This window comes from Sus scrofa, chromosome 9 (assembly GCF_000003025.6).
Source record: "Sus scrofa isolate TJ Tabasco breed Duroc chromosome 9, Sscrofa11.1, whole genome shotgun sequence".
Taxonomy (NCBI): domain Eukaryota; kingdom Metazoa; phylum Chordata; class Mammalia; order Artiodactyla; family Suidae; genus Sus; species Sus scrofa.
In genome coordinates, this window is record NC_010451.4 from 8,744,939 (window position 1) to 8,767,130 (window position 22,192).

Sequence of the window (22,192 nt, forward strand, 5' to 3'; positions counted from 1 at the left end):
AGTGTCCAAACTTTTAACTTCTGACACACAAGGAAAAGAAAGGAATTTCCTGAATGTGATAATGGCCAGCTATACGGAGGAGCAGAATGAGGAAGAGGAGGGGAAAGAACAATCTATAGTCCTAATTAAACATGTAAAGCAAGAAAAGGAGACAAAAAGAATGGAAAAAGAAACAAAAGTCACATAATTTGCAGATGAAATGATGGAGCACATGAAAAAAATCTAATAGAGTAAATATTTTTTGGAATTAATGTTATGAATATAGTAGAGTTGCTGGGTACAAAGTCAATATACAAAAGTCAACTGCGTTCTTCTATACCAGCAAACAGTAGCAATAATTTTAAACAATATCATGTACCATCTATTTCCTGCACAGCCAAGTAAACTCCAACCATACATGGCCTTACCACAGATAACAACTTTAAACTCTAGACCAAATCAAAAACAAAGAAGTAAAACCAAAATCCACAAAGACCAGAAGGTCCTGAGAGTGAACTAATGCAGATTTGATTCCAAAAGGGAGTTAACACTTGGGAGAAGGAACCAGCATGGGCTGTTTCCTATTTCTATGGCTTTTGAGAGCAGACAGTAGTCAGAACCCTGTGCAGTGACTTAAACACCAATGAAAATCCCACAGTCCTTGTGCCCTAAAGAACTAGGGCACATAATTTAGGGCAACCATAGCCACTGGAGTATATGTCTGGAACAGAGAGAGTTATACAACCCTACATTCTGTGCATAAACTACCCCAAGTCTCTGGCTGACTCCTGTGTGGGACAGATTCAGCTAAGGATAAAGGAACAAGCTGAGCTTTAAGCGGCCTCCCAAGAGACAGACTGCAGTTTGAATTCAACCAAGTTCATTACATGCTGAAACACACAAATCAAACACTCTCCTGAGAAGTAAGATTCCAGACTCTCTACAGTATACCATTCCATTCATAATGTGCATGATGCAATCCACAATTACCAGGCAAATGAAGAACCAGAGAAATGCAACCCACTCTCAAGAGCACAGATAGTCATTGGTGACCAACTCTAAGATATTCAGATATTAGAATTAGCAGACAAGGAGTTTAACACAGATATTATCAGTGACTTAAAGAAAAAAGTACGTGCAATGGAGGAAAAGATAAGACATCTCAGAAAAGAAACAAAAACTATACAAAAGAACCAGATGGAAATTTTAGAATAGAAAAATGTAATACATGAGATTAAAAATTCACTGAAAAGTCTTTAAAGCAGAATGGAGATGACAGAGGAGAGGATCCATGAACTAGAAGACAAATCAACAGAAATTATTCTGAAATACATAGAGAAAGAGAATAAAAATAAATTTAACAGTCTCATAGATACTTATAATACCAAGAAATCTAACATATTTATAAAGAAAACTAAGAGAATTCATTGCGGTGGATTTGTATTACAACAAATGCTAAAGGAAAACTTCAGGTTGAAGGGGGTGATACCATTTGGAAATTTGAATTTTTAGGAAAGAAAGAAGAGCACTGGAAATGGTAGATAACTGGATAAATATAAAAAGACTTTTTCTTCTTAATATATTTAAAATGTATAGGATTTATTAAAGCAAAATTATAACACTGTTTTAAAAAGTGATACAAATGATATAAAGGGCGGAGGTAGAACTGATGATACAACATGGGCCAAGACTGTTACAAGAATTTACAAGATGCGGTATAATATTAACTCTAAAAAGACTGTGAAAAGTTAATTTTTCGGAGTTCCCATCGTGGCTCAGTGGTTAACGGATCCGACTAGGAACCATGAAGTTGCGGGTTCGATCCCTGCCTTGCTTAGTGGGTTAAGGATCCGGTGTTGCCGTGAGCTGTGGTGTAGGTCGCAGACTCGGCTCGGATCCTGCGTTGCTGTGGCTCTGGTGTAGGCCGGCGGCTACAGCTCCGATTGGACCCCTAGCCTGGGAACCTCCATATGCCGTGGGAGCAGCCCAAGAAATGGCAAAAAGACAAAAAAAAAAAAAAGTTAATTTTTCAATATTGAAACTAATGGAACAAAATCCCCAAAGCCCTGTATCTATTAAAGAAATTGCATTTGTTCTCAAAAACCTTTCCATGAAGAAAATTTAAGGCCCAGATGGTTTGAGTGGGATTTTATATCAAACATTTAAAGAATAAATAATATCAATTATATAAAACTCTTTCAGAAAACAGAGCAGGGAATGCTTCAACTCTTTTTACAAGACCAGCAAAATCTTAATATGAATATCTATCAGATTTACAAAAAGATCCTAAACAAAATGCATAAAAAGAATAATACATCATGACCAAGTGGTATTTATCTAAGGCATATCAACTGGATCAATATTCAAAAATCAGTGTAATTCACCATATCACAAAATTTTTTAAATTGTTAAATGCTATGTTACCTCCAGACAATGGACTATTACACAGTGATAAAAAGAAATGAGCTATTGAGCCATGGAAAGACATGGAGGAAACTTAAATGCACATCACTAAGTGAAAGACACCAATCAGAAGGGATGAATTCATGCTACAGCATAACCGAACCTTGAAAACATGCCAAGGTGAAAGAAGAGGAACCTAAAAGGCCATATATGGTGTGGTTCCATTTATGTGGTAGATCTAGAATAGGTAAACCTATAGAGAAAGAAAGCAGACTCAGAGTTGGGAGAAAGGAGCAATAAGAACCGACTATGAGTAGGTACAGATTTCTTTTTAAGGTGATCAAATGTTCTGGAATTAGTGGTGATTGCACAATTTTTCTGAATATACTAAAACTTGTTGAATTATACACTTTAAAGTGGTGAATTTTACAGTTTTATGTTATGTGAATTATATCCCAATTAAAAACAACTACTGGACATAAATTAGATCAGGAGTTGCCAGGGGCTAGGACAAGCAGATTCACTACAAAAGGGCATGAGGGAACTTTCTGCAGGATAGAGAAGCTATAATCTTGAGAGTAATGTTGGTTATGCTACTATTTGCATTTGTCAAAACTCATTAAATCAAACACTTAAAAGGATGAAATTTACTGTCAATTACGTAATGTAAATTATACTCAAATAAGCCTGACTTTTAAACAAAGTATATAGAAAAGCTCTGCCTAAAACTGATACTGGAGCAGAGGAAACATGGATAAATCCAAATGCAGAAAGTTTTACCTTATAAAGTATGAATTAATGACAAACGATGGCCTTCATTTCCCTTTCTTTAAATTTTTTTTTTTTTCTTTTCAGGGCCACATCTGTAGCATATGAAGTCCCCAGGCTAGGGGTCGAATTGGAGCTGCAGCTGCTGGCCTATGCCACAGCCATAGCCACGCAGGATCCGAGCCACATCTGTGACCTATGCCACAGCTTGTGGCATCCTCTTGGGTATTAGTCAGGTTCTTAACCCACTGAGCTACAAGAGGAACTCCTGGTTTTCATTTCCTTTTTTTAAACATACGGAAAATGTAACTTTTTTTCTTTTTGTCTTTTAGGGCCACACCTGCGGCATTCTGGAGGTTCCCAGGCTAGGGGTAGAAACTGAGCTGTAGCCACTGGCCTACGCCACAGTTACGGCAATGCCAGATCCAAGCCGCATCTTCGATCTACAACCACAGCTCACAGCAAAGCCAGATCCTTAACCCACTGAGCAAGGCCAGGTTTTGAACCTGCGTCCTCATGGAAGCTAGTTAGATTCATTTCCGCTGAGCCATGATGGGAACTCCTGGAAAACATATTTTAATGTTAAAAATGCAATACTTGAAAGATGCTTGAAATTCTCAGTGGCTTTTATAACAGTCTTTTAAAAGGCTATGCTACAAAAAAAATAAATTCATGTTACTGTGGGTTGTAGTATAATGTCAACTTTTTTTTTTTTTTTTTTTTTTTGGTCTTTCTGTCTTCTTAGAGCTGTACCCGCAGCATATGGACGTTCCCAGGCTAGGGGTAGAATTGGAGCTGTAGCCACCAGCCTCCACCAGACAGCCACAGCAACACGGGATCTGTGACCTACACCACAGCTCACAGCAACGCCGGATCCTTAACCCACTGAGCAAGGCCAGGGATCGAACCCGCAACCTCATGGTTCCTAGTTGGATCTGTTAACCGCTGAGCCATGACGGGAACTCCCATAATGTCAACTTTCTTACGGTTTAGTTTTTCTTTAAAATTAGGTAAAAAACCCTTGAACTTTGGAAGAGAGGATGTTTAAGTAATTTATTTTACATAAGTATGAATATAATTTTGGGAAAACCACAAATAAAACTACTATCTTTTGTAAAATGTGACATTTCTACTTAGAGAACATCTTAGGCTGTATTTGACGTATTATTTTATTGTTGACCTTCAATTTTTTAAGAACTATGGCTTCTGAAAATCTTATAGTGTACTATTTAGGGATAAGTTAATAGTATCCACATTTTTGACAGTTATATACTAAGTATTTGTGTATTATAAGAAATGCTAAACTTCCAATTTTGATTTGAGTGTTTTCAGACATTGAAATAGTTTTGACTAAGTGATTTTTTTTTTAAAGAAGCTGTCTAACTTCCAGGGTTATATTTATTTAATTGAAAAACAAAACCATTTTTTAATGAAACAGGAAATTTAGACAAAACCCTAGGATTCCTAGATATGACTTGGTTACCTTAGGGAAAGGAGGCAGGGAAAAGAATGGGATCAGGGAAATGGATACAGGAATTTCAACTGAATATACAATTTGTTTATTTCTTTTAAAAGGATAGCTGATTCAAATTTAGCAAAGTGTTATGGTTTAACAAAATGGCAACTATTTATCATTCTGTTTTGGAAGAGAGAAATCAGTTTGTTTATATAAGTCTCATTACCTCTTCCTTAATTTTCTTAGAAGACTCTATAAGTATCCTAATAAAAAACTTTGATACCTATATTTCTAGAAGAGTCTCCAGGCTACCCTCCATTATTCCAACCAATCTCACCCTAATTACATATTACAGCCAGATTAATCCATCGAGACCCAACAATAAAGTCCAATTCCAATGGCATCAAATGTAAAAGTTAGGAAGGGTGGGATCAGATCCCAAAGGGCAAGGAGTTCAAAACCTTTTTGGATTCAAATACTCTCTCCATTTATCTGAGCCTGAGTTTATGTATAGGTTAAAAATGGTAATAACTACCTCACACAATCCTTAGAAGGATTAAAAATGACTTTTTACATGAAAGCATCTAGCAACGTGTTTGACATATGATCACTCAATAAATATTAGTTCCCTTCACCATTATTAATTATCATAGTCGTCTAACACATGCTATATCTAAGTTTTTTAAAAGAATCTTCTCATATATTGTCAAATAATCTATGACAAAGGAGGCAAGAATATGCAATGGGGAAAAGACACTCTCTTCAATACGTGGTGCTGGGCAAACACAACAGCTACACATGAAAGAATGAAATTTTCTTATACCATTTTCAAAAATAAACTCAAAATGGATTAAAGATATAAATGTAAGACCAGAAACCATACAACCCCTAGAAGAAAACACAGAATACTCTTTGACATAAATCATAGCAGTATTTTTTTTTTTTTTGGATCTCTCTCCTAAGGCATAGGAAACAAGCAAAAATAAACAAATGGGACCTAATTAAACTTAAAAGCTTTTGCACAGCAAAGAAAACCATCAACAAAATGGAAAAAAAAACCAATTGAAGGGGAGAAAGTATTTGGAAATGATATGGCCGATAAGGGTTAATAACAAAAATATATAAATAGCTCAAACAACTCAAAATAAAAAAACTGAACAACCCTGTTAAAAAATGGGCAGAAGATCTGAATAGACATTTTTCCAAAGAATATATACAGATGGCCAACAGACACATGAAAAAATGCTCAATATCACTAAACATAAGAGACATGCAAATCAAAACCACAATGAGCCATCACCCGGTCAGAATGGCTATCATCAAAAGGCCCACTTATAACAAATGTTAGCGAGGGTGTGGAGAAAAGGGAACCCTTGTACACTGTTTGTGGGAACGCAAATTGGTGCAGCCGCTGTGGAAAACATCAGAGAAGTTCCTCAAAAAACTAAAACCAGAACTACCAAGTGATCCAGCAATTCCACTCCTGGGTATATGTCTAAAAAAAAAAAAAATGAAAACATCAACTTGAAAAGTTACAGGCACCCCCGTGTTCACTGCAGCATTATTTATTTATTTACTTTAAAAATGTTACTGCAGTGTAGTTGATTTACAATGCTGTATCAATTTCTGCTGTATAGCAAAGTGACTCAGTGAAACACACATATTTTTTCATGTTCTTTCCATTATGGTTCATCACAGGCTAACTGAATACAGTTCCCTGCGCTCTTGTTGTTCATCCATTCTATGTATACAGTTTGCATCTGCTGATCCCAAACTCCCAATCCTTCCCTCCCCACACCCTTCCCCCTTGGCAACCACAAGTCTGTTCTCTACATCTGAGAGTCTGGTTTTTTTTTTAATAGATATGTTGATTTGTGTCCTATGTTAGATTCCACATATAAGTGATATCATATGGTATCGAGTATAAGTTTAATAATTTTGAATTACTATGTTGCACAACCTCAAATATAATTTTGTAAATCAATTATACCTCAATTAAAAAAAAATCTCTTCTTTGTTCTTACATGTCCCCTTGAGTTTTATTTCCCTGATCAGTTTCATCTCATTATTCCAGTTCTTCACCTTAAATTTCTGCCCTCACATCCATCATCTACTCCTATTCTGCTTAATCTCAAGGCCCAGCTCAAATTCTACTTCTTATATAAAGTCTTCTTGACTTGAACCCCTACTGTTCTCAGAAACCAGTGCCAGACAATTGATCACTTAATTGTTCTTGTTTATATTTAAATTTTTATTTTAATTGTTAATTACCAAGTGCATCAATACACACTATCCTTGTTTTAAAAAGATACTAATAACACAAAGCTATAGAGCTCTCTATTCTCATTCCCAGACCACTCTTTTAGGGAGCCAATACTGTTTGCGGTGTATGCTTGACCTACAATTACATGCTTGCACGAATGCAGTTTTGCTTCATCTCTTTTTATTATACATGTATGGTATCGAATTGTACATGATGCTCTATAACTTGCTGATTTCACTTAATGCATCTTAGAGGTCTTCTCAGTAAATACCGATACATGGGATTCACGTATTCAGCTGCTGCAGTGTTCCAGGTTATTCATTCTCTCACCTATTGGTGGGCATTAAAGTTTTCTATAGTTTTTACCTGCATAAATAATGAGATACTTCAGAGGGAAAATGACATGGGAAAATTCTGAAGTAGAAACCACAGAACAAAACTACCACTTTTAGTGAAGAGATTTTCTAACACGGTTAAGTTTGGTGAGCAGAAAGCTAAGATGCCTCTGTATCTGAGAAGTAGAGTATTTCTAATGTACATTATAATTTTCATACTCTTTTGGGCATTCACTAGGACCATTTTCATAGTTTTGTTTGGCAAAATACAGTGCTCATTATGTGGTGTAAGGAGCCCATGCAGGACTGGATACAGTACCTGCCTTTTCTTTGCACTGGAAGTAAGCATTTTCTCCATTAACTCCAAACACCAGAGGGCAGCAGCCTCAGTATTAATTAGCAATAATGCAGAGAGCAACTGACTAATGAAAAAAATGCTTCAGTAAAATTGTCACTAAATTACTAATCAACCTTTATTTGGAGAAAAGTATTCTTCAAATACAGAACATATGCATGAAATAGATAAAAACAATTAAATAAGCAAAACATACTGACTCTCCACAAGAATAGATGAAAGAAATCAAATTTTAGATTATTCAAGGAGGGACCATGAAAATCTGAGCTAGTGGAATATAACATTTACATTCTTTGGTTAATTTATCTTATACGCAGAATTTGGAAGAACAAATAAAGGTAAGTTCCTTTTCATTAGGTTCCCCAGGCACTCTGATTTTTCAATAGGAGGAAAGAGATGGGGAAATAATTCTAGATTAAAGATGCACCCAAAAAGCCTTCTAACAGCTTTGTAGAAAACTTAAAGGAACTAAACAAAAATTCTATATGAAAGAATAAATGAGGCAAAGAAGACCCCTAAATAAAAATAGCCCGTCTCCCTATTTTGAAAATTTCACGTGGGAAAGAAGAAAGCACTTTCAAATAAGAATCCTTTCCCTTTCAAGTATGAATATTTTTTAAATTCATAGACTTTAATTTTTATAACAGTTTTAGGTTTACAGAAAATTGAACAGATAGTACAGACGGTTTCCATAAATCCTCTCACCCGGTTTCCCGGTTTGCCGGTTTCCCGTTGTTAGAATCTTGTATTGATTGTACAACTACCCAATCTTATACAGTATTAGGAAGTGAAGCCCGTGGTTTACGTTAGGGCTGACTCTGTGCTGTATAGCCCTACAGGTTTTGACAAATGCATAAACCCACCATCATCGTGTCATAAGGAACAGCTTCATTACCCTAAAAAGCCCTCGTGTTCCATCTATTCCTTCCTCTCCCCCCGTAATACCTGATTTCTTACTGCTCCATAGTTTTGCTCTTTCAGAATGACATATAATTGGAATCATACAGTATATAGGTTTTCTAGAATGGTTTCTTTCACTAGCGGTCTGCACTTAAAAGATTTCTCCATGTGTTTTTATGGCTTGATAGCTCAGTTTTTAAAAATTAAAAGAATTACAAGACTTGAAAGCAGCTTCTTAAGAGATATTTGCACATCATGTTCATAGCAGCTCCATTTACAATAGCCAAGAGGTAGATACAATCCAAACGTCCACTGACAGATGAATAAACAAAAAATGTGGTATATAAATATTACTCAGGCTTAAAGAAAGATGCCTTGCCACACACTACAACATGACGAATCTTGAGGATGTTATGCTAAGTGAAATAAGCCAGTCACAAAAAGACATACTGTATGACCCTACTTATGTGAGGTGTCGGAAGAAGTATGATGGTTACCAGGGGCTGGAGGGAGAGGAGTAAGGGGATTTAGTCAACAAATATAGAGCTTCGGATTTGCAAGATGAGTAAGTTCTGGGGAACAGTCTCACAAAAATATGAAAGTAAGTAATGTTATGGAACCGTACACTTAAAAATGGTTAAGCTGGGAGTTCCCGCTGTGGCACAGAGGGTTAGGAATCCAACTACAGAAGTGCAGGTTTGATCCCCAGCCCAGCACAGTGGGTTAAAGGATCCAATGTTGCTGCAGCTGCAACAGAGGTCACAGCTGCGGCTCAGAGTCAATCCCTGGCCCAGGAACGGCCATATGCCACAGGTGTCGCTATTTAAAAAGTTAGCAAATTTTGTGTTTCACCACTAAAAAAAAAACCCTCAGTTTTCTGTTTTATCTTTAAATTGGTCCTCAAAATTAAAAATAATGTAAGCACTAGGTTAAGCATGTCTAAATATTGTTCACTGCATTCCTCAGTAGTGGGCCTGGTTAAAATTTCTCTCCAGGCCCACTTGTGTTTCCTGAAGGTATTCAGATCAAATGGATTTTGTTTTGCTTAAGCTCCATCAATTAATTGCTCAAAAACATGCTCCGTTGCAGTTTGCTTCATTTTTGAACGCTAACTTGCTTATTCAGGTCTGCCTGCTTTCCTTCCTCCCCTCCCCCGCTCCCTCCCTGCTTCCTCCTTTTCTTCCCATTTGTGGACAGCTGCTTTTCTTTTTCTATGTTGCTCTTGCCAGAAATAACACGCCATCTTCACCATTAACCTCTTTCAGCTTTTTATTATTTACGGCAGAGACCCTGCATTCTTTTTCAGGACACATTTCTTTGCAGCCCAGTGTTGAACTCGGTGCACATCAGGACTGCCTGACAGCAGACTCCTGGGGTGGCTTCTTCACGTCAGCTTCCCTCTTGGTTCCTGTTTCCTTTTGCAGTAGGTTTCTTAAACTTTTAAGTTTTCTACTGCATTTAGTAGGGGGTGTAGAGATATAGGTGGTGGTGGTTGTTTTTTTTCCTTAGCTTTCAAGAGCTCATTCTTCTTCCTGTCCCTTTTTCATAGCGTATTTACTCATTTGATGGAATAACTATCTTTTCAAACGGAATTTTAAAATATTAAGGTCTTATGTTCTCTTATTCACCCGTTTCTTTCTGGGTCCATTGCTTTTTCTTATTTTTTCATGCCGCTTGTTTTCTTTATATAATTTAATCCTTTTGTTAGTCATTGATAAGCACAGATTTTTCTGGGAAGCTGGTATGCGTTTTCTTTGTTTTGGTATTATATAGACACATTTTCTGCCAATCTCTCCTTAGATAGAATGGCCAAGTGAGTGCTCTGTTTGTGAGCTGGGCTTATTGTTCCAGAGATTTTATTAGCACTAATTACATTATTTAAGCTTTCAATGGAATAACTAAAACTAATGACGTCATGACATTTAGGCAGGGTGGAAAACAATGAGAGTCAGCCCTCACTTTTCATAGCATGTATTTGACAGATCATATCTACAATAAATCAAGGAATAGTGGTATTGGCATATTATTTATTCTTTTGATGGTAATCACAAGAATAAAGACGCAGTTAAAACTGGTTTCTAAGGAGTAAACTGAGGATGAGAAGAAGCAATCAAGAGTATTGCTTTCCATTAAATTCTTTTGTACTATTTTTAAAATCATAAGCACCTATTTCTTTGAAATAAATAAATTTAAAAATAAAATGGCAGGAACTCCCATTGTGGTTAAGAACCCGACTAGTAACCATGAGGATGAGGGTTTGATCCCTGGGCTTTGCTCAGTGGGTTAAGGATCTGGCGTTGCCGTGAGCCATGGTGTAGGCCAGCAGCTGCAGCCAATTTGACCCCTAGCCCGAGAACTTCCCTATGCTGCAGGGGCAGCCTTAAAAAGCAAAAAAAAAAAAAAAAAAATTAAATAACTAAAAGGGCAGAAACTGAGGAGCAAATGTAAGAAATTTGGAAATAAAAAGAAAAAATGAATTTTATTCTAAATATATATACATATATAAATATAAATCCAAACACTCGTTTATATGTACTAAATCTCTTGGATACAGGAGACTGTTGTTGCCAAGGAAACCAAAGCAACTGTTGAGCAGCAAATTCAGCTCTTTAAAAAAATTCCATGACAATTTATTTTGCAGACTCTTTTAACCTATTCCAGTGTCTATAAAAGCCAATAAAATGGCTTTAATCAGGTCCCAGGAACTTGGTTTATGATGTCACTAATATTTACTAAATGTTTAGCTTATGGAATCTAGCACAATGATAAGAAAACTAAAGGTCAGATGACCCCAGGTCCCAGTCCCAGGTCTACTACTTAAAAGCCATATGTCATTGAGCAAGTCATTTTCCTTCTCTGAAACTAAATTTCTTTACTTGTACAAATGGGCATAACAACGACCTAGCCCGCCTGCCACAGAGGGTTGCTGTGAATAGCAAATGATTCAGGTCATGGAGGAATGAAACACTACACAAATAAATCCAAAGAATAAGCATGAGTATTTTCCAAAATTAATAAAGTGATATGTACTCTTCATTACGTGCCAAATTATGTAAAGTATTAGAAAAATGTGAATCAAAAAAATGTAACATTGACTAGTAGCATAAAAACTGGATTAAACTAGGTGGTCGAGATGCTTCCACAACTGGATCATTTCCACAACGTCTTTCGTCTTTGGGTCTCTACACAATGAAACTGGACTAGATGACCTTTGTAGCGGTACTTCATGGGCCATCGCATGACGATGATTGGAAAGCAAATTTATTTGCCACTTAAAAAAAAAAAAAACCTGGGCTATATTTTGCCTGAAAAACTTTCACTGCTAGATGTTTGAAAATCACTGACTTAAGCTGATGTCTTTTGTTTCTATTGTTAGGCATTTCCTATCTTTACTTTTACATTCTTTCTCAACATAGACCTGCATTCTGAAACCAGAGTAGTCTACTCGGTTTTTTCGTAATGCCACGGCCAATTCCTGCCTCCATGCTGCTGTCAAAGCATACAGCTCTTGCCACTACAGCTGGCTGACAGCTCTGCCCTGGGTTCCATCTCACTCCCCATTCACACACCCAAACTTGGCCAGTGCTTAATATCTTTGACAAGGCTGTTTTCAAAAAGTTAAAATTTACAGTATATTAAAAACAGGAGATAGCTGTCACATTAAAGAGAACCTGGGAGTGCCTGTCATGGTGCAGCAGAAACGAATCCGACTAGAAACCATGAGGTTGCAGGTTCATCCATGGCCTTGCTGTATGGGTCAAGGATCCGGTATTGCTGTGAGCTGTGTGTAGATCACAGACGCGGCTCGGATCTGGTGTTGCTCTGGCTGTGGTGTAGGTTGGCATCTGTAGCTCCAATTAGACCCCTGGGAACCTCCATATGCCACAGGTGCAGCCCTAAAAAGCCCTAAAAACCCCAAAAACAAAAAACAAAAACAAAAAAACAAAAAAAGAGAGAGAGAACCTGACTTCTAGGCTAGCAAGACTTGTCTATAATTTGATAGAATGTATGAAACCATCAAAAGGAAGAAGTAAGGGAGTTCCTGTGGTGGCTCAGTGGTTAACAAATCCAACTAGGAACCATGAGTTTGTGGGTTCGATCCTTGGCCTTGCTCAGTGGATTAAGGATCCAGCGTTGCCGTGAGCTGTGGTGCAGGTCGCAGGCGTGGCTCGGATCCTGCTTTTGCTATGGCTCTGGCGTAGGCTGGAGGCTGTGGCTCCAATTGGACCCCTAGCCTGGGAACCTCCATATGCCATGGGTGCAGCCCCAGAAAAGGCAAAAAGACCCCAAAAAAAAAAAAAAGAAAAGAAAAGAAAGAAAGAAGTAGGAAGGAAGTTGGGGCCTTAGCTCTAAAAGACAAAAGGGGAGAGTGCTCTACAAAAGTCATCTGTGCATTGGAAGAATATGGATCCATGGACTTGTTGGATTCCAGTGGTAGGACAGTCGCATTATAGAGATAGATGCATTTACCTTAAATGTCGTTAAAACATTTATGCCATATATCTGGCCCCCTGTGATTTGATTTCATGATCAATAACAATTTTCTGATTCTGACTTCCCTTATGGTGCATCTAGAATATGCCCTGACTAGAGACAAATCAATTTCATTACATCTGCAGCATAAATTAATAAAACAACTCTCTCGATTCAGACATTAGTTTCTATGACCATGTCATATCCACCCTGAGACAAGACAGACTAACAAATTAGTATGAAGACATGGAACCAAGAGTCAGATCCTGGACTATGGTAAACAGGAGAGAATGTCACGCCACAGAAGCTACATGGGGTTTCCAGGACTGCCCCACTGAACACCCGGTCTTGTTTTCACTTTACACCTTGATTTATTCAAGTTACAGCAGAAACAAATGTTCTAGGTATTCACATGAATGTTTTTATTTGTATCTGGAATATTCCTCCTCTCCATGTTAACAAGTCTAAATTTTAAGTAATTCTGAAGGTTCAGCACAAATAACACTTTTTTCATGAAGACTTTTCAAAGACCACCACCCACCAGGGCTAAAACTACCAGTTTTGGTGACCTAGGCAAGTAGCAACTTGCCTTCAGATTAATTTATAATTTACTACTATGTGCCTCGCCAGAGTCATTAAGAATCAGGGCATTTGGTAGGTTCTTTTTTTCACCAAGTAGGTATTAATCAGGTAGTAAACTCAGTTTCTCTATGCTAGAAGCCTGCATATGCCACCGACGTGTAAGGGAATAAATGCTGTGGTCTGCTCTGCCACTTTACCTTTCTGCACTCTGCATCTCAGTGCTCTGGGACATCACGGTCTAGCTCACCTACACTGGATACACATTTGTGTACTGGTTCAAAGTATTTTCTCCTATTAAGAGAGGGATCAATTAAGTAACCATTATTTTTATTAAATATTAAAAGCATTTAAATCAATTTATCTGCATTATAGTTGTGAGCTTTTGTTTCATCTTCCCTTCTACATTCTTTGAAAATACAACCCGGATCTATTTCATCTTTTCTTTTTTCCACAGGTTTTTCAGCCAGCACCTTGCATGCAGAGGGCACTTTAAATACATAAGAAATTAAGAATTTCTCTTCCACTTTCAAGGAAAACCTCACCTCATCCCCTGCTTCTCATTGTCTTCCTTGACTATCCCAGTCCACAGGTCACTTGCTTTTAAACTCCTATAAAAACTGACTGCCTATAAGCCATTTAATTACCATGGATACTACCCTAGTGTTATTTTTTCATGTTTATATTACTTCATAGTCTTTTGAATTTCAGTATATCCCACAAATATCTAGCATAGCATGGACAATTAATAAATCATTAGTTCATTCAGCAAATTTTTTTTTAAAAAAAGCAACTGAGGACTCGTTAGGAAAAGTGTCGTCAAAGCTGGCACCTAAGGAGAACAAAAGATCTTATCCATGGCAGTGAACACCAAACTTACTGCTGAAGGGCCAAAGGCGTTGACATACAGAACAGTTACTAGTAAATTAAACTGCTGAAATTCTACAAGTGTTTCTGAATTTCATAAATTTTCCTTTCACTTCAGGGAGTCATCAGAGTCACTGAATGACAACAGGTGGCTTTAAACAATAGCAATTAACTATACTAAACTTGTAAGGGTAACATTCATTTGTAATTTAGTTTTCTCCGCTGAAGATATTTATATGGTCAGTTTGTAGTACATATCATTCACAGTATGGTAAGCCTCTTTGATTTCTATTAGACTTCTTCACCCCATTGGACTAAAAGCAGCAGAGGAATCACTGAATCTTCGCTTCTTTTGTATCCTTCCACAACAAGGAACTACATTCACAGCAGGCCATTAATAAATACTGGCAAAAGGACTTTAAAGTTATTTTCACTTTGCACATCCTTATGATAATTAATGAGATATCACAGGTTTTGCACACTTGACTGAAAAAAATATATATATAATGAGATGCTAGTTCTCTCATTTGGTATCTCAATCAAAACACTCTAGGTTCTTGCTACTTCCTCAAAGTGTGGTCCACAGACCAGAAGCATTAGTATCACTTGGGAGTTCATTGTGAAGTAGAATCTCAGGCCCCACCCCAAGCCTCTTAAATCACAATCTGCATTTCAAGATTCAGGGGATCTGTAAGTACTTCAAAGTTTGAGAAGCACTGGTTTAGACTCCAGAGGAAGAATCAGAATGTCCAAGACATATATATATATCCCAGGCATAGTAAATAACTCGTAATTGCTTATTTGTTGGTCTTCCTTATCTTCTGACTGAAGGCTGTTGAGGGCAGGAACCAACCCTTTCTAGCTTCCTCAACAATAGCATACCCTGGACCTAAAGGCCCCCGCACATTACCCACTGCTCAACAGATATTTTTTGCTGAATCCATGAATTACTCAACAAAGTGAAAATAAAACTTTTTCAGAAAGCTAATAATCCTTTATGAGACTGAATAACAATTTCACATATTACCGTACCAATTCTTTCATTCAGTATCAGTAACTCCATTTAAACATATTGTCCTCTCTACATGAGCGAATGCATTTAGACTTTCACAAAGCAAAAGCCTGGATCATCTTCCTCTGGTTGGAGCCACCAGGGGCCTCTTTTCAAGCGAGCTAGCTCTATTTTAATTCTAGCTCTCACATATCCATCCCATATGCCCGCACAAGAGGAAATCGCCGCAACAATTTGGAGGAGTGGGAGGAATGGGGAGGGAGTCGGTAAAGCAAAAACAATTCTGTGTCAGAAACATCACATGAAACCTGGAAAACGATTTCTGGAACAGGATACTTCCAGAAAACAACTCCTGGCCGAGAAAGAAAGAGAACCTCTACCTTTCTCAAAAGCAAAAGGTGATATTAGAGAATATACCAGGGAGTGATAAAAGACCGGCGATTACCTAGCGACGAAAGGTGGAAACACACCGGACCAGGACTAAAGCGGATAGCGGTTAGAAACGTCCAAGAAGGGTGCGGGGGGAAACGGGGAGGGGGGGGCGAAACCCAACAAAACCACTTTCAGATTTGTTAAATAGGAAGTCAAGGGAGAAGAAAGGGAAAAGGAAATAGCTCCAGTAAGGGTAGAGCTTATGATGATGATGATGATGTTATACTATTATTATTTTTTGAGAGAGATGACATACACCTGGGGGGGGGGGGCGGAGGAGGAAGGGAGGTTGCAATTTCGCTCACTGCAAAAGGAAGCGACTACAGGCGTTCCTTCTCAGCTTAAATGGTCCCAGGAGGCAGCCCAAGCATAGGTGCGTGGTAACGCCCGACTCCGCTGACCCCCGCCCGGCGGCGGGAGCCGTCTCCCCCACAGCCCGCCGGGCAGCGGGTGGGGACGCGAAAGGGCGTACAGTGTAAGGGGTGGGGGGCGGGAGGAGAGGGCGGATGCCGAGCCGACCAGGTACCCACCTTATCCCAACGCAGCCACTGCCCGATGGCCGTGTCTAGCTGAGGGTCCCCGGTGTGGTAGGGGGTGTGGAGCAGGTTGGAGTTCAGGTCTCCCTCTGCGTTTTCAGCCATGGCAGCCTGACGGGGGTGCGGGCCTAGGGGACCCGCGCAGACACCGAACTGGAAGGGCTTGACGTACGCTCACCAGGGTCGCGACGCCCCCTCCTCACTGAAGGGCATTGGAGACCAGCCGCAGGATGTTTGTGCCAGCTCCTGCGCAGCTTCGGGGAAGCACGAGAGGGGGCGCGCGGCCGCCCGCTCCCCACTAGACCAGCTCCCGGTCTCTCTGGGCGAACGGACCGAGGCGGTCCCGCCGCGAGAGAACAACAGTCCCAGATGTCTGGGTTGTGGCCGCCGCCGCCAGCAGCGCTCGCCGCCTTAGGCCCCGCCCCACCCGCGCCGCCGGCCCCGCCCCTTCCCGCCCCTGCAGATTTAAGCCCCCGGGGCACCGGGCGGTGGGAGGCGCTGGCCGGGAAGCGACGCCTTCCTAGCCCCACGAGTTAGGGCCCGCCAGGTGGTGAGGAACGATTTTTAGTTTTTAATTTGCCTTTTTCCATGTGCTTTGTCCTTGTTACGATCCCCGCAGACTCCCATGCGTCTCCTTTTCTGGCTCAGCCACCGAGGGGCGCCCCAGGGCTCCCGTGTGAGCCCGCAGGGCGCGCGAAGGCCCCCTCCCGTTTAGTCTCAAGGCTCGCGCTGGCGGGAGGGTGCGCCCGGCTGTCTCCGCACGGCCTCACGGGAGTTGTAGTTCTTTTCTTTCCCAGCGGTGTGTTGAGACTGCGGCAAAGACTACGCCTCCCAGCAACTCCATGCCCTGCGTTTTCTCAAAGGATAAAAGACCTCTAGGCTGGTCCCTGCGGGCACACCCTGTCGGTTTAGGAACCTTCACGTTGTGGCCCCGGGCTTCAATTAAATTAAACAAGACAGGTACAGTAAGGGAGTGTGCTTTACAATTTACGAATCGCGACCTGTGGTTTCACCCATCCTGTGACAGAGTAAATTAGACGTGATCCATCCCCATTTTACACACAAAGAGGAAACTGCCTCTGAGTGAACCCGACCTTCTCAAAGAGACGGAATTCCTAAGTGCCTGGACGAGGGTTCCAACCTCGTTTCAGATCTCAGCTGGCACTTCTTTTTGCTCTGCTGCTACAGTGGACTGGGAGGTAGGGAGAACAAGATGACTGGAGGGGAAAAAGACAAGTTGTGAAAGACGAAAGATGTGTTAGCATTTAATTAAGCATGAGTAAGAATGTGTGAGCATCTTAACAGAGTGCAAAGAGGAATAGGAATACAGAGGGAGAGGAAAGATGATTGCAATCTTAAATTTCACCTTATTTTGGCCTCCTCTCTTCGCAAGACGAAGTGTGGGAGATGCTAAGTGCTTACCTGACATGGTGCTTAGTCAGACACAGCTGTTACTGAGTTTCTTGATGTAACCTTCTTACAATAGCTCGATACTTTAACCAAGTACCTTACAACTCTTTCGCTGGTGGACGTTTTTGTAAGGAGGGTATAATAATATTTACACCTTTGGAGTTCCTGTCGTGGTTTCAGTGGTTAGCGAATCCGATTAGGAACCATGAGGTTGCGGGTTCCATCCCTGCCCTTGCTCAGTGGGTTAAGGATCCGGGGTTGCCGTGAGCTGTGGTGTAGCTCGCAGATGCGGCTCGGATCCCGCGTTGCTGCGGCTCTGGTGTAGGCGGGAGGCTACAGCTCTAATTGGACCCCTATCCTGGGAACTTCCACATGCCGCCGGTGCGGCCCTAGAAAAGACAAAAAGACCAAAATAATAATATTTACACCTTGGCTACAGCAACTTAATAAATGGCTTTAAAATGCTTTGAGGTTCACAGATAAAAGAAATAATAAATTCAAAATATTCCTTTCGTTCCTCTAAAAGTGCCATTTACCATAATGAAATTCAAACTACCGAGCTACAAATGGATTGTAGCACCAATTCCTGGAATATAATATGCTGTAGTTGGGAATTACAGTTTTTGCTAATCAGTTGAGTGTTTCCTTTACGGAGTCAGCAGGTTCTTTTAATCACACAAGGCCTGGGAAATAACCACGTGTCCTGGGGAGAAATTCACCCTTTGCTCTCATCATTGTTATTGTCCATCATGAATGTCTGTTAAACACATATGTTCTCTACACCGAGTATTATGCCAGGAGCCGAGGCTATAAGAAACTATAAAACATAATTACTCATTTTTAAAAATAAAATTTGCAGAGACAGGATGTTTGCCAAAGACATAGCCCATGATAAACGTCAAATACCTGCTGCAGACAGCTGTTAAGAATTCAGAGTATGAGGTAGTTGGTAAAACCAAGTGGCTGAAGGGACCAGCAATGGGCTTTGAAGGAAAAAAGTTAATAATAGAGAAAAAGGTAAAGGGCCATTCGAACCCATTGACCATTGGTAGCCCTAAGAGTTTCTTGAAAATGTATATTCCTGGACACTGCCCCAGGGATTCTGAGTGAGTGTATTGGAATAGGGCCTAGATACCTACATATTTAACAAATATCTATTGATTGTGGCATAGGTGGTCAGAATCTTGCTACTCAAAGTGTGACAGGAGGACCAGTGTAGCAGTGTCCTCTGGGAGTTTATGAAGAAATATAAAATTTCAGGCCCCATCCCAATTCAGCTGAATCAGAGTTTACATTTTAACAAGATCCAATGATGATTTATATGCGTATTAAATTTGATTAAGCAGCGGTTTTTATATGACAATTATTACATTTATTCAGTTCTGAACAACATTAGTAAGTCAACAGAACTTTCCAGAGATAGAACTATACAGGACAAATATAAAGAATGGGAGAAATAAGTTTCATTTCAACATCAGAGCCATCCAGCCCTCACTTTTATCAGCAAGATCATGGCAGACATAAATTTGTTACCAGAAACTTCCCAGTGTCTCTGGCTTATTGCTTAGTAATTGAAGAGTAATTAAGAGGACCCAGAACTCATCAAATCCAAGAACAGTATCTAAGTGTATCCAGAAGAGGGAGTATAATAGTTTTCCTAGTCAGGGAAACTCAGAAGCTGTAATTTTTGTTGGAATTTGTCCAGAGTGTCCTGCATTTTTATTTGCTAAATCTGTCAACCCAAACTATGTTTACGAGAGAGAATATCTCTCTTGGCCCTTATATTCAATATTCAATGCAATAGTTTAGGATCATGGTATATATAACTTATTGTGAAATGGTTCAGAGGAATACTATATGTAATATATATATTATGCATATATATTATCTTTATATTTATATAGTATGTAAATTTTTATTTATATAATACATATTGTGTAACTATATATACAAACATATATAGTTAGATAAATAGCACATCTGGGAGTTCCTGTCGTGGTGCAGTGGTTAACGAATCCGACTAGGAACCATGAGGTTGCGGGTTCGGTCCCTGCCCTTGCTCAGTGGGTTAAGGATCCGGCGTTGCCGTGAGCTGTGATGTAGGTTGCAGACGCGGCTCGGATCCCGCGTTGCTGTGGCTCTGGCGTAGGCCGGTGGCTACAGCTCCGATTCAACCCCTAGCCTGGGAACCTCCATATGCCACGGGAGCGGCCCAAGAAATAGCAACAACAACAACAACAAAAAGACAAAAGACAAAAAAAAAAAAAAAAATAGCACATCTGCTATGTAGCAAATAGGGGAAATTTTTAACACTAGGTGAATCTGGGAAAAGGACAGATGAATATTCCTTGTACTATTTTAATATTTGCAACTTTGAGATTATTTCCAAATTAAAAAGTATAAAAGAAAAGCCTCAAGTGTATAAGAAATACCCTTTTATTTGCTGTTTTAAAACATCTAATGAAGAGACTCAAAGCTCTCACTCTGTCAGGCTAGCAGGAGATTAAATTTTCATAACTATCGGAGACGCTCGTCTCCACCCAGGCTTTAATTGGTAAGGGGGGGAGAGAGAGCAGATAGCTCTAGTTCATTAAGGTTTCTTCATTGTCCAGGGTCATAGCGCTTTCTGGAAATCTGACAGCTTTCTCCTTGTCTACCAGTCAGAAGCTATGGCCAGGAAACCTGCTGAGGCTACGAACCCCAAAGCCTCTGTCTAGGCACATGGCCTTCTCCTCTCACATCCTGCCAGTTCCTTGAAGTGCTGCCACTAAGCAGAGCTCAGGTTTCATTACCCCCCTATTTTGAAACTTTAAAATTTGAGGTAATCTATCACTCTGCTGTGTGATCACTGCAAATAGAAAAGTGTTTTCTCTTCTTGTTCTGAAAGATGCTTGTCATAAACTCTAGTGAACTCGGCATTAAAAAAAAAGTCAGGAAAGGAAATGAGTATCTCGCAAGCAACTTTCTCCTTTGACCTCTCTTACATGCTACCTCTTGAGACAGGGATACAGCGACAACAAATAAAAAGTGGTTGTCTTTGCGTAAAGGGAAGAACGCCGAGCACACCCAGGATTAGGGTGAAGCAAGACAGAGAACCTCGGGTGAAAAATCTAAAGAGGAACTTTCAGGTTTGTGTAAGTGCAGGCAGATGAGAATGAGTGTCTCAATACATTTTAAAAACCAGCTTTATTAGATAAAATCACATGCCAAACAATTCACCCATTTAATGTATACAATTTAATGTTCTTTGTTATATTCACAGATATGTACAAATATCACCACAGTCAATTTTAGAACATTTTCATCACCTCAAAAAGAAATCTTATGCCCTCTGCCATCAGACTCCTCTCACCCCATCACCCATTCCTAAGCCTAAGCAACCACCAATCTACTTTCTATCTGTACAGATTTCCCTGTTCTGAACTTTTCATATAAACAGAATCATGTAATATGTGATCTTGTGTGACTGGGTTCTTTCACTTAGCATAATGTGTTTTTTCAAAAATGGAGATACAGTTGTTCAGTTTCAGGTGGCTAGCAAAGTGATTCATATATATATATAAATTCAACCATTTATATATCTTTTTTCAGAATATTTTCCATTATAGGTTATTACAAGATATTGAATATAGTTCCCTGTGCTATAGAGTAGGTGCTTGTTGGTTATCCATTTTATATGTAGTAGTGTATATCTATTTATTCCAAACTCCTAATTTATTCCTCCCCTATTTTCCCCTTTAGTAACCTGAAATTTGTTTTCTATCTCTGTGAGTCCATTTCTGTTACATAAGTTAGTTCACTTTATCATTTTTTAAAATTCTACATATAAGTGATATCATATAATACTTGTCTTAGTATGACAATCTCTAGGTTCATCCATGTTGCTGAAGATGACATTATTTCATTCTTTTTTATGGCTGTGTGATATTCCTCTGTGTGTGGTGTGTGTGTGTGTGTGTGTTGTACACACATACTACATCTTAAACTACTTGTCTGTTGGACATTTAGTTTGCTTCCATGTCTTGGCTATTGTAAATAGTGCTGCAATGAACAATGGGGTGCATGTATCTTTTTGAATTGAAGTTTTGTCCAGATACATGCCCAGGAGTAGGATTGCTAGATCATATGGCGGCAACTCTATTTTTAGTGTTTTAGGAACCTCCATACTGTTCTCCATAGTGGAAGCACCAATTTCCAGTCCCATCAATAGTGTTAGAGGGTTCCCTTTTCTCCACGCCCTCTGCAGCAGTTATTCTTTGTAAACTTTCTGATGATGAACATGATGTTTTCACGGTTCATCCATGGTGTAGACGGATCAGTCTTTCATTACTTTTTACAATCAAATACTATTTAATGTATGGCTTTACTGCATTGTGTTGACCTGTTTGTCCATCGATGGATATTTGGGTTGTTCTGCCTTTTGG

General features: G+C 39.5%; 1 protein-coding gene across 1 annotated transcript in view; it reads right to left on the minus strand.

Moving 5' to 3' along the window:
- Window positions 1-16,783, minus strand: part of PGM2L1 (phosphoglucomutase 2 like 1) — a 74,746-nt gene extending 57,963 nt beyond the window's left edge. Inside the window, exon 1 of the mRNA XM_003129639.5 lies at window positions 16,353-16,783. Within this exon, the coding sequence (XP_003129687.1) occupies window positions 16,353-16,463 (111 nt within the window). The 5' untranslated portion in view covers window positions 16,464-16,783. The remainder of the gene's footprint in view (window positions 1-16,352) is intronic.